Here is a 13,115-nt window from a genome sequence, read left to right as displayed (position 1 = left end):
TGGCAAGTGCAGAGTCAGACGCACGCTTCATAGGTCAAATGATGGAGACCGGCAGTGTGGGCAGAGGCGGTGCCAGGGAGCTCCAAATGTGAGGAGACCATGAACACACCAGGAGAGATGAGTAGTTAGAGGGTGGAGAGAGTGATGTCTTCTGTGATGAGCATCCAGGGTGTGACTAGCAGAATTGGTTGGGCCAGAGGGAAGAAATGTGAGGGAAGGAGTCGGAGGTTGCAGAAAGATAGTGGCCACGTCCAGAGAGTCTATGAATTGGTCACTAAGGAAGACCAGTTTGGGGGAGGATATCGGGAGAGGGGAGGAGATCTCAGCCCATTCAGCGTGGAAAAGGAATGTAGGTCCAGTGGGCACAGTAGATAGTGGCAATATATAGGGAGATGGTGGGAGAGATATCTAGCCTACAGATGAGGCATTCAAAGGAAGAGTAAGATTGAGGTGAGAATGAAAGTAGCAGTGATCCATTCAGGGAAGACTAGGGTAACTCCACCTCCAGACCTGTGAGTCCTGGGCTTAGATAGGATCTTGTAGCCATCGGGAAGGAGAGTGTAAAAAGCAGTGACAGCTGGCACTGAACCACATCTGTGAGTGCCAGGATGTTGAAGTGAAAGTCTTCAAGGAGGTGACCGATGTCAGAGGAGTGTTTAACAGCAGAGTGAGAGTTGATGGGTAACTGAAGCTGGTTGCCACCTTTTTGAAGGTCTTCCGAGCAGAGGTACGGGGACATGGTACACCCGTTGTGGGTGTGGGGGAGAGGCCAGAGGGAAGGCAGGTGGCAGGAGAAGGGAGCAAGTTAATGAGAGATGGGAGACGCCTATCCAGAAGGAGGTGATTGGGCTGAGACCTGGGCCATGATGGTGCCATTTTTGATGGACCTTAATGATGCACCTAGAAGATAAGTATGCCAAGAGAACTTCTGACCTGGTTCAACCATTAAAGGGAGAGGAAAAGAAGGGGGATAGGGTAGAGACCATATGGGGAGTCCATAGGTCAGGAGAAGTGACAGTGAAGAGGGATATCCATGGTAGTCTGTCTGGAGGAAACCTTGACGTACGTATCGGCATTGGGGAGAACTGGGTTGGACGCCAGGAGCACTTAAATGTTTTCTTTCCAGACTTCGTGAGAGCTGTAGGTTAGGTGACAGAGTAGCAGGAGAGAAGAAACAGAAGTACAGTAAAGTCGGGTCACCGGATTACAGAAAGCACAAATTTGAGATTCAAGAATGCAGTAAGAATTGACCAGTAATTAGACTAAACATTGATTCATACAAAAAGCAGGATCGGTGAAAACACCTCAGTGTAGGGCATGTATGACGATGAAGGCAAATCAAGCAAGGCAGCAGATTTTAAAATGCCTAGATTTGAGAGTACACAAATATGACACTGCAGGCAATTCAGCACATATCTGTCAAATAGTGGAATGTCACATCCATTTGAAAATGCAAGCATTACAAATGCCCAATAAAGGCAGCAGAGTTTGGTCTCCACAAGGGGAAATGAGATGATGCCTGAGAGATCATCGGAGTAGGCAGCAAACAAAGCCTGGTTCAGAACAGAAGGGATGTCCGCTTTTCCATGACTAACTTCTATCGAGCAGTATCATAATTACAAAATCAAAATATGTTTAAGGATTCATACATGTTTAGAAGGCTTGCTAACTTAATATAACCAACACCCAGGTTATTTTGAGCAAGTTACTAGCCACTTGCCACTAACCTTTTGCTCGGATTTGAGGCCTGCTTCAGAATACTTGACTGGCCCCAATATTGAAACAATACTAATAGCACTGGGAGGTGACCAATCTGCATTGAGTGCTGTATGTTGGGGAGAATGTTTATTTCTGTGCTAATTCCCTTCAACCTTAAAGAACCCCATCCATTTAGCTGGGATTAGCACTTTTTTCAGTTTGAACTCCTGAGTGGGTCGACCGCTTTTCACGCTCTCGTGTTCTTCTCTGATTTAGTTTTGTGTTTTCACTATTTTTGGAGTCTGGCAATCCCCATAGGCATCTTCGGGATGGTAGCCTGGTGTTCAGCCAAAAAAAGAGACCTATGACGACAGAATTGATATCACCATCTTATGTGGAGTGCTGGGGGGTTACTTTGTTGCCCCCTCTCCTACTTTGTCATGTAAAATGTTTTGTTACCCTCACTACTTTAAATGTCTGGCAGTGGTTTAATGTTTACTACCTTTGTGCTTTTCTACCGCAGGCTGAACCTGCCTGCTATTGGATACGGAGTGTCATTTTGAAATGGCCTACTGTCAGCTACTGAATGCTTAACTTGCTCTAGCCTACTACTAGATACTGTGTACATGGCAGCCCTGTGTAGATCCACACTAATCCTAGCTACAAAACTTCCTCTACTGAATACGACTCATTATCCCACTTACCATTCAAAAATCTCCCACCACCTATATATCACCCACCCTTCACACTCGCCATGACCTTTGCCCAGGAAGACCTTAATTGGGCACTCTTGCTCAGCAAGCCACTCAGCCCATTAGAATAGATTTGCCTATTTGTTGCACTTCCCACACCTTGGAACCCTTGTCCAGTGAAGGACAGAAACCTGAGACTTGGCTCCCGGTTCTACCCCCCGGACAATACCCAAAAAACTCCCATTAGCATGGTTGAACACCCTCTGATCGGAGGTGCACTCATCAATGCTCGGTCGCTGGTCGCCCATGCGCTCGACATTGCAGACCTTATCTCCGCTAACAACCTTCACTTTCTGGCTATTACTGAAACATGGCTGCATCAGGCCCAGCTCTCTCCCTGGCAATCCCAGAGGGCTACTCTACATTAAGGAATGACGGGGATACAGGTAAAGGAGAACGAGTAGCCTTTATCGACAAAGCACCCCTTGGCTTTAGAGCGACCCCTTCGTCCAGTTTCCGGTCCACTGAACTTCTATCAGTAAAGTTTCAACTCTCCGTAGCACAAACCATCCTTATGCACCTTATCTATAGGCCACTAGGCCCCATCTCCTCATTTGAGGAAGAGATTTCCAACCTCCTGACTAATACCCAAACGGGATCACAAATCAACATACTTGTGGGGGGAAGAGGGGCTGCTGGGGATTTAAACCTAGGCCTTAGTGATCCCAATTACACTAATGCGCTTTCCCTGGAAAATAATCTCTCAACTAGGGTCTAAGAACAGGGTCACAGCCCCAACACGTAACAAAGGCAGAACCTTGGATTGGTTGGTGGATCATAACTGCTCCACCTCCATCCTTAAAAATGAACCAATTGCCTAGTCCGATCACCACGTCATCACCTCCTCCATCCAAGGGAAGGTGCAGCCGAACACCTGGCTACCATCCCTAAACCCTACCCAGGAATAACCACATCACCTTGCACAGCCTTCGCCCTCTAATTCACAATATCCTTGCCCTGCAAACTACTCCAACCTAGATGTGGCTAATCTTGCTGACCTCTATAACAAAACACTTGAATCAGCAGTTGATATCATCAACCCCCATCAAACTTACTAAAGTCAAACCGGCAGCCCATTTGAACAAATGGTTCACTGCTGAGATTAAAATCCTTAGGAAGGCCAAACAAGAGGGAGAAGCCTCCTGGAGAAGAACGCCTAACCCGGCCAATAAAGCACTACTCACGGTAGCGGCTTCCTCTTACAAAACGGCTACCCTATGGCCAAAAAAGAGACCTATGACAACAGAATTGATATTACCAAATCAAGAATAAAAGAGTTCTTCATTATCCTCAGGGAACTAGAGTCCCCCTCCACACCTACAGAAACCTGCGTGAAAGATGCAGACTGGTATGAGAGAATACAAAAAGCTCTGGCAGACAAAATTGCCATGCTACAATCCAGAATCGAACAGAAAAAGACTAGCCTAGCCAAAAACACAAACTATCAAACTACCATCCACTCCTAAAATCCCAACCTGCCCTCCTTTCTCTTTCGCCCCTGTCACAACGAATGAAGTGGAAAGCATCATCAAAGGCCTCAAGCCTTCCAGATGCCAAGGGGATTCCTGCCTAGCCGCCATCATTCAGGAAGATGCCAACGATCTGGCCCCTTTCATAACAGCCCTAATCGGCACTTCTTTCAAAATGAGTTCAGTCCCAAGCAGACTCGAGGAGGCATGGGTCATGCCCCTCCAAAAAAAAACTAAAAAAAAGACTCCCCAACAACCCCACTAATTATAGGCCAATCACCACTGTCCCCTACATCCTAAAGATCTTAGACGGAGTGGCCTACCTGCAAATCCAGAAGCACCTGGAAGAGAACAACCTTTTGGGCCTCAGACAATCTGGCTTAAGGCCAAGGCACGGAACTGAGACCACATTTCTGGACTTAAAAATCCAGATGGACGAGGCAAAGGACAAGGGCAACCTAGCCATTCTCCTGCTGCTTGACCTCTAGACAGCCTTAGACCTCGTTGACCACCAGATCCTCACAGAACATCTGACTGCTTCAGCTGCATTTTCGAGCCAGGCAACTGCCTGGGTCCAATCCTTCCTCACCAACCGAACCACCGGAGTCTTTTCGCCGGGGGCTTCAGCCCAACCCATCCCCATCCTTTGTGGCGTTCCTCAAGGCTTGTGCATCTCGCCGACCTTATACAATATCTTCACAAAGCTATTGTTCGACTGCCTAGATAACCTGGGTGTCACATACCCAAACTATGCAGACGATACCCAGGCTCTCATCACCCTTTCAGGTTGCTATGAAGAGGATTCCATACGGATTAACAACCTCTACCTGGAGATCCAAGCCTGCATGGCAGAACATGGCTTATGCCTCAACGCTGCGAAAACTGAGCTCCTTCTCGTCGGCTCCCAACCACGGCTAAACAAACTGGACCCCCGTTACGCTTCTATCAACATAGATGGTAACTTAATCACAGTAGCCAAAGAAATCAAAAACCCTAGGGATTTATTTGGACTCCTCCCTCTCGCTCAAAAAACAAGTAAACGCTACAGCCTCCTCTACGGCTTACACAAATAAGCTTATCAAAGCTTGCAAAGCCTTTCTCTCACCTTCCAGTTGCATTACCTTAGCCAGAGCGTTCGTGCTCTCAAAAATCAACTACTGCTATACTCTTACGTGGCACCTCAGAACGCAACTTGAAAAAATTGCAGGTGTTGCAGAATAATGCCCTTGGAGCCGCTTTGAGTATCCTGTGGCATTCTCATATTTCCAGCTACAGACGAGATGCCCACTGGCTCTCGGTACGAGACAGAATCACCCTTGGATCACTAGTCCACGTCCAAAAATGACTCTCCACTGATGCTCCCAAGTACCTGGCAGACAAATTCAACAAACTCGTATCAGCCAGACCAACCAGAACGCTGTACTCACTGTCTATCCATCCCCCAAATTCTCCCTAAAAAAAAAGCAGGTGGCTCCAGGTTCCCAGTCCTAGCTGCCAAACAATGGAATGCTATATCGGTGAACCTTGGAGCATAACTATCCTTTTGGACCTTCAGAGCAAAAACGAAATGTTGTAACCTGCTCCAAGTCTCTTGCGCCCAGTTACCTCAAGGTTCGGTGCGCTGTATAAATAAACAAACAAACCCTCAGCTGCAATAGAGCACCCGTGGGTGTCCATTTTGTCAGTCCCTGGTCGTTTTTTTTTTTGTTGCCATTTTCTATTTGTGAGGTGTTTCTCGGCTTTTACTCAGATAGGTTTGAGCCCTTTGTTTGCCTTGCCGTTGGCGGGCTTCAGTCCTGCCCACCCCTGGTTCCAGTGTGTCTGGAAGGACAGGAGGTGAGGGAGGGTCCTGAAACTCCTGTACTTTTGTCTCGAGTGCCTGAACGAAACCAGCCCTGATTGGCCGACTGGCTGTCCTGAATTGACAGCCACCCTGCTGTGGTTGACAGCCTAGGCTGCCTATGTATGGGAAAACTTTCTTAAAAGGCGATGGTTTTGGGACTACAGGCAGAGTTGACCACTGGAAGAAACGTCCGACTAATAAACTGTGAAGAGAAGCCTACTGCAACCTCCTGGTCCATCAATTGCCCGGTGAAGCCCTGCTGCAGTGCTGACCTCCTTTTTAACCTTGATAGAGAAGCTCTGACGGAACAACTTCTCCCCTTGGGTTAGTGGAACCAACTAATCCCAAGATAAACTCCACGTTGGGGGAATCCATGCCTAGCTGTACCACTCAGTTGCTGCAGATGCCCAATGCTAGGGGTGGAGTGTCCATAGTCGAGTGCAACTTCTGGCGTGGAACAAAGCCAGCCAAAAGCTCCAGGGGATTCCTAAGCACACTCCAGAAGCAGGAATTCCCTCACCAGAGTCGAAGACTAAGGGAGGAAAAAGTCAACCAGAGATTTGTTCTGCATCAGTGCTGTTTGCCAAGCATTGCAACCGCAAAATGCTGCTGAATTGAAAAGAGCCTCTAGCTGCCGTCAACCTTTGCAAGTACTGCTGCAGGAGCCCTCCAGACGTGCTCCCTCTTGTCCACTCGCCTGAGGCTCGGGAACCAGGGTCTCCATAGCTGTAGCACGATGGAATCCAGCTGGACCACTCTTCTAACAAGAGGTACTGTTTGGGCTTGGGGTTACTTACCTTCTTGCCTTGTGTGCAATATGTAGGGGTGATGGGGTCAGGGTGGTACAGATTCTGGGTTTTAAATGGTTCTCTGGTGCTCTGGAGTATTGAGGGTCAGCTGGGCGTTTGAGGGAGAGAGGGGTATTGGCTAGGGTAGCCGAAGCAGCGCTTAGGAATATGAAGCCCTTGGTAGGTGAGGGAAGGTGCTGGTCCGGTGGGTATACTGGGATGTATTGCATGGGGGTCTGTGTGGGGGGTGCATTGGGAGGTGTCTGGAGGGGCAGGTGGGGAAGGGAGTTTCCCCCTGAGGTTTAAGCATCGTATGGAGGGGATGAGGGAGGAGATGGGGGTAGGATTAGGTGCTGGACAGGTTTCTAGTGCACCATAGAGACCCTCTAACCTGGTAGCTCCTTGGCATAATGGATAGTCTGCTGCTTAGTCTCTGAAGGGTAGATTTGCGATTATGGGCCTGCAGCGCTAGTAAGAGGGAGTGCAGAGAAATAGGAATGAATAATGCTAGATTCCAAGTGCAGGGGACTTTTTATATCCAGGACCTACAGCAATATCCCTGTGAACGGAGACGGGGTAGTGGCACAAGTAGTGTCTGGATCCTCGCAGTGGCTAGAGAGAAACCAGTGGCTAGATGCAATGCCGCTAGATTATAAAAACGGTGGCAAGATTCCAAGCACAGCAACATTCGCAACGGACCCTTCAAAATGTAGCTAGATTCTAATTGCAGCTGGATCAGAGGTTCAATGGGTAGCTAGATTTAAGCGTCATGAACCAGTTGTTTTGAATGGACGGTATCTAACTCCTTGTGGTCATAAATATATCTTTACTTAACGCAATTTCACTGAACTTCAATGGCCTTACAAATTAAACCTACACCAAAAGAAAATATTACGTTTTAATTCTAAAAGGCCAGATGTGCCGTTCACCACAGACTTCGCAGAGTGGAAGACACTGTAAAAACTTCCAGAGATATTGGGTGTGGAAAGGAATTTACATCAGTTTCTACAGAATCTATCAAGAAATGGAGGGTAACGATTCCTTTTCATGAATCATTAATATAGCCCTTGGTGTAAACTTGACCAGACGGTGAAGGTCTTAGTATTAAAGCCAATGTATGGGAACATTCTCACTTACCGGTTGTGAACAGGGTCACCCACCCTTAAGCAGTCTCGCTGATGGGGGAAATGATGTGACTGTGGCCAAGTTTCCGACCTTGAAAAGCCTAGGTTTTACCCGCACCTTTTGACCCATGGAACAATAAGTTGTGTGATTTTCCACAAATCTCTATATCCTTTCGCTCAATTTATAAATATGTGCAGTACAATTGTCAACACCAACTGTACAGTGAGCAAATGTCGCAATTACATTTCCAACACCCTCACATCCTGAATTCTGTAGTCCTGTTGAAACCAGATTCAGAGAGCGTATTCTGTAACCCAGTTTCATGTGCACCCCCATGCACCATACTGCTGTATGTACTCTGCATGTTTGAGAAGTTCCTGCTAAACAGCATTCATGTAATGCACGCATTGTCCTTTGGGGCTCAGCCCAATCTATAAAAAAAAAAAAGTGTTGACAAGCAACCCTAACAATACACATTTGTGTCAAAAGCTGCGGCTTAAGTTTGAGATGGTGCCAGTAAGTTCCACATGTCCATGAGAGATGCAAGTTCTGTCCTGGGCCATAAGTAAGCCATTGCGCCTAACAAACTCAGACTCGCGATCAGGGTGCAAGGGAACCCTTAGGAGCAGAATGAAAGGTAAGTGTGTGTGCTGCTTGTATTTCTGCTGATCCATTTGTTTCCAGTTGGCAACAATCGATGGAGTATGTACTGCTCATGTACATAATGCATTGCTTAAATTAGTTTTTCTATCCCTCGATGTAAAAATAATGGCATTTGTATGACTCCAGCCATTTAAAGTGCCCTTTTTATATCTTGACTATTCACAGGATCGCCCGTCGAACTGGCCTGCAATGTATCCTATACAAGCAATAACTTTGTTACCACATGGGAAGTTAACAATGAGGATGCCGAATATTATTTCAACAGCAGTAGAGTGTTTTTTGAGAAGCCTTTGTAAGTAGACCTGAAATCTCCAAGAATGTCAATGTTCCACTTCAGAAATGGTAGCAATGTATTACATTATAACTTTCCATGTACGCATGTAACTTCTGCAAGTAATACAAAATTCTTTTTGAGTGATACCTTATGCCTGTTCTCCACTTTATGTGCAGTGACTCCTCTGCACCAGATGGCACTCAAGTCTCTACGCTGATTCTCAACATCACAGAGGTGAAAAGAGAAGATTATGGACTCAAATTTGTCTGTGTTCTTCAATCTCCATTTCCAGCTGAAGCGTACATTACATTGCTCCCTCCAGGTATGTTTCAGCCCCCCACACCTCCTGCACTTTACCTCCAAACTTTTATTTGTTCCTTGACCTGCTGGATTGAATTTGATAATTTTGCAGTATACATATGTTACCTTAGACTGCAAAAATCCCATTTGTAAAATTAGTTTTTTTTTTTCTTTTCAAACCTATGCCATAAACGCTGTCACCAGCTTCAGACCGCAACAGCACCAGGGACAATCCTATGCAATCTTGTTTCCGAGTAGAGGGACTACATTCTGTGACTGAGTGTACATGCATACAGTGTCACCCATACCGACTAGAGCCTCGTTGATGTCCAGCACACATCCCAATACATTCTTCTTTTACTTTTTATATATGTTGCTGCTCCAAAAAAAGACAACCAGATGATACCTTAAGGCTGTTATTTACTTGCAAGCTTTCCTAATTTTCAAATTACTTCAACGGGCATAAGAAGAGAATGGGGCTTTTGGAAACGAAGGGGCAACCCATGGATTGACATTTTGGAATGTCTTTTCTGTTTGGGTATGCTTCAGATTGGATTGAAGCAGACACCAACAGATAAGACATTAAATTAAGACGTTAAATCTGGCCAACTTGACTGCACCTTAACTGAGGTTTTTAGGCTGTGTCCACTGTACATGTTCCCCCAATATATTTCTTTTGAACCCACTAGGTGGCCTCGGCCTTCGGCCTTTTCCGCTATACATATCTTTCAGGCCCACTAACCAGTGAGCATGGCCTTCAGCAAATGAAAGTACATAAAAGGCTATTTGGAGAAGGAAAAAGGATGACATCAAACTTTGGAATGAATTCCTCACGACTTTAGAGTCCAATAACGCTTTCAGCTTCATAAAGAGACTCAAAACTCTTCTGTTTATGTAGTCACTCCTGTGGGAACACTGATAGTTTTGAACCACGGCGCTTAGATGGCCTGACAATAGGGGTGTCACGGTATTAGTTTTATGACAGTACGATAACCTTCTTGCTAAATGACGGTATATCATGGTTATCGCGGTAATGCAGGTGGAGTTAACTAATCTTAACAAATATTTTCTAAAAGGTCATAAATTGTCAGATTTATCAACACAAACAAAACCAGGCATCCAGGGCCAGAATTGGGCTTTTCAACATACTTTCCACTGAAATGCCACCCCTTGCTTCCACCAAACACAAACACACATGTGGAGAAGAGGGGGTGGAGCCCTTAAGTGGTCATTTAGGCTTTTAGTTCCCCCACTGGGTACTGGTGAAGATGAACATGTTGCCATCTTGATAACCTAAATGCCACAGATCAATGGAGGCTGATGGTAGTATACGCTTGTGTACTCACTCACTCTCTTTACGTTACAGCCTTTAGTTTACTTGCGGGCCAAAAGGTGTTGAGTAATCACAGACACGTTACCCTTTGGTATGGCAGTAGAGAATACCCACAGAGATGAGTGAATTTCGCAGTGACTTATTATTTGTAAATTCAATTTTAGAACCAGGGAAATCCCCCATTGTCATATGTTTAGCAAACATTATCCATTATAACCTAGGCTGGCTTCCTTTCCAGTCCCAACTTAAATTTCACTTCCTTTGTCTTGTCTTTAAATCTCTCCATGACCTTGCCCCTCATATCTCTCCTCTCATTCCACACTCCCTCTCGCTCCCTTCGCTCCGCTGATCTCTTCTTACTTTCTGTTCCCCCTTCCCCTTGTGCCTTTTCTGGTTTCCGCTCCTTTCAGCTCCTTGCCCCTTTACACTGGAACTCCCTGCCTCTTTTCATACGCTCCATCCCCACCTATTCTTCATTCCGTTCCTCCTTGAAATCACTCCTTCATTCCCACCCTGACTCTCTCTCCCTTTCTTTCTCTCTCTCTCCCTCTATTACCCCCATCTCAGCTCTAGCCACTCCCCCCTTCCTCCCTATGATCTCTCTTCCTACTGTAATTTACTCCCTAATCTCTCTCCCTCACCCTTTCTTCCCCATCCCCCTCCCCTTCTCCTCCTTCTCACATGCAAATTGTTGTACATACTGTTTTTTGGTCTAATTCATGTATACTGTTTGCTTCTACTGTTCTATGTTTTGTGTATACTTTTTGTTAAACTGTAAAGCGCCTTGGAGTAAGGCGCTATATAAATACAAATAAATATGTAAACCCCAAAGCCACCAAAGTAAACGCTTTTCCTTCTTGGCACTGTATTTATTCTTCCTAACATACTGATTTTGTGTCAGGCACGTGTGGTTTATGGGATGGCATTAAAAACCGCTCCAACTGAAGCTACTTGGCAGACGACACATCCAACAGCGCAAGACCAAGACTGCGCAGCACTTGCTTACTGCAGCCTTTACAAATCAAATTGAAAAGCACACTTAACGGTATAAATGGTTTACCGGTATAAACAATGTGACGGTTATTATTGTTCAATTAAGTGGTTCACGGTATCTTTAACGGTATACCGTTATACCGTTACATCCCTACCTGACAATAGGAGCTATAGAATACCAATAGCAGTCACATCAGGCAAGAGCTGCGAGTGAGAAAGAAAACCCCATGTGAAGTTGGGGGATGGGTTGGGGAGCCAGTTACGGCTAGAAAATGTTTGGTTTATCTGGGGATGACCGCAGTAAAGTCAGGAAATTACAGCGCCAACGCCGCAAACAAATGTTGCACAAAGCAATGGGGGCTAATGGGAGAGGGTTGGGGGGGGGGGGAAGCAGTTGAGTGAGAGGACCTGCAAAAACGAAGGGCACAGGTTGAGTGCCTGTGAGGACATGGAAGGCTTAAATCTGAGCAATTATTCCTGTGATAATGGGAATAATTGCTCAAACAGCTACTCTACCACAGGAATTTCTGTTATTGGAAATTATTACTGTGAAAACATCGCAGGAATAATGAGTTGGAGAAAAAACAGGTTTATCTGCAGTGCCTACATCTACTGGGCAGGGGGCAATGGGTGCTTGGTAACATAGTAATGGTGTGACATGGCCAGTGGCATTTCACATACTATTCAAATATTCCAACCTTTATTTTCGATTGAATTTTGTTTCATGATTAATGATTTTCTCTGTAGAACATTTGTTGCTACGCTCTGAAGATGAGTGATACATGAATGTATGAATGGTTAAATCACTGATCAAGTTTTTACTGTTTGTTTAATTTGCGTATGTAATCCATTTCTGTGTTTGAAATCATGAGTATGATTAAATGATGCACATGAAAAGATAACGTAACATATTTGTTTCTTGGTGCATTACTGTCAAGTATTGAGATTAATAATATGAGCACCTGCCTTTAATCATAAATTGTATGTTAAGTTCTCAAAGTAAGTGATTTCAATCCGGCACTTCACCTAAGTCGATGCCTAGCGTCTAATGCACAACTGAAACCCTTATTTATTTTGTGTCTAAAAGGTTTTATTCTGAGCGATGTACCACTTATATCACGCCCCTCTCTAGGAACCATCCCCCACCCCCCGGTCACACTGAACCAGGAATCAGGCAGGTTTGCAAGTTAAAATATTTATGTAGTTACAATATAATCACACTATGTTTAATGGTTATACAATAATCACTGATGGGGTGAGGTAACATAAAGCAATCTCTTAAATAGCAAGAAGTAATAATGAGCAAAACAATTCAGCACAGAAATTTTACTTTTTGTATGTTCAGATCAAATAGCAGTATGGTTACTATTTCCCCCTGCACACCCCTACAGCCCCCAACAGGCAATGTAACGAGATAGGAGGAGAGAGAACAGGTTTCAGGAATGCAGAATTCAACAAAATGTCAATCCCAATTTCCCCCCAGCAAACAGAACTGATTGGCAAATTGTCAAAATGGTTGTAAAGTTATCTGAGAATGGATTGGGTAAAACATTAATATGGTTTAAATGACTGAAATTGTTTAAATTCTAATGGGAGCCGCTTCAATAGTTGCAGACAAACACTAGCAATGATTTGACACTAATAAGCAATGTGCAAACTTAAAATTGAGGTCGGGTGCAATCAAAAACTGTTTTACTCGTATAATGTTTTGTCAAAACGAAAATTCGCTGCAAACTTTTCTGTGCATGGTAATCGCGATTGCGGAGAAATATATGGATTTGGAATGCTGGTTCTATGGAAAGCTGTGGATGTTAGCTTCAAGCCGAAGTTGAAATTCTGTTGCTATCATAGAAATTGAGAAAGCTATGGATGTTTTA

General features: G+C 44.9%; 1 protein-coding gene across 6 annotated transcripts in view; it reads left to right on the top strand.

Moving 5' to 3' along the window:
• LOC138526332 (interleukin-1 receptor type 1-like) overlaps window positions 1-13,115 on the top strand; it is a 309,422-nt gene that overhangs the window by 225,155 nt on the left and 71,152 nt on the right. For all 6 annotated transcript variants that reach the window (XM_069636943.1, XM_069636944.1, XM_069636945.1 and 3 more), the window contains 2 exons: window positions 8,504-8,630; window positions 8,789-8,934. In XM_069636943.1, the coding sequence (XP_069493044.1) occupies window positions 8,504-8,630; window positions 8,789-8,934 (273 nt within the window). The remainder of the gene's footprint in view (window positions 1-8,503; window positions 8,631-8,788; window positions 8,935-13,115) is intronic.

The sequence above is a fragment of the Ambystoma mexicanum genome, chromosome 7p (genome assembly GCF_040938575.1).
Source record: "Ambystoma mexicanum isolate Mex_15411 chromosome 7p, UKY_AmexF1_1, whole genome shotgun sequence".
NCBI lineage: Eukaryota > Metazoa > Chordata > Amphibia > Caudata > Ambystomatidae > Ambystoma > Ambystoma mexicanum.
This window is presented reverse-complemented; position numbering and strand designations above follow the sequence as displayed.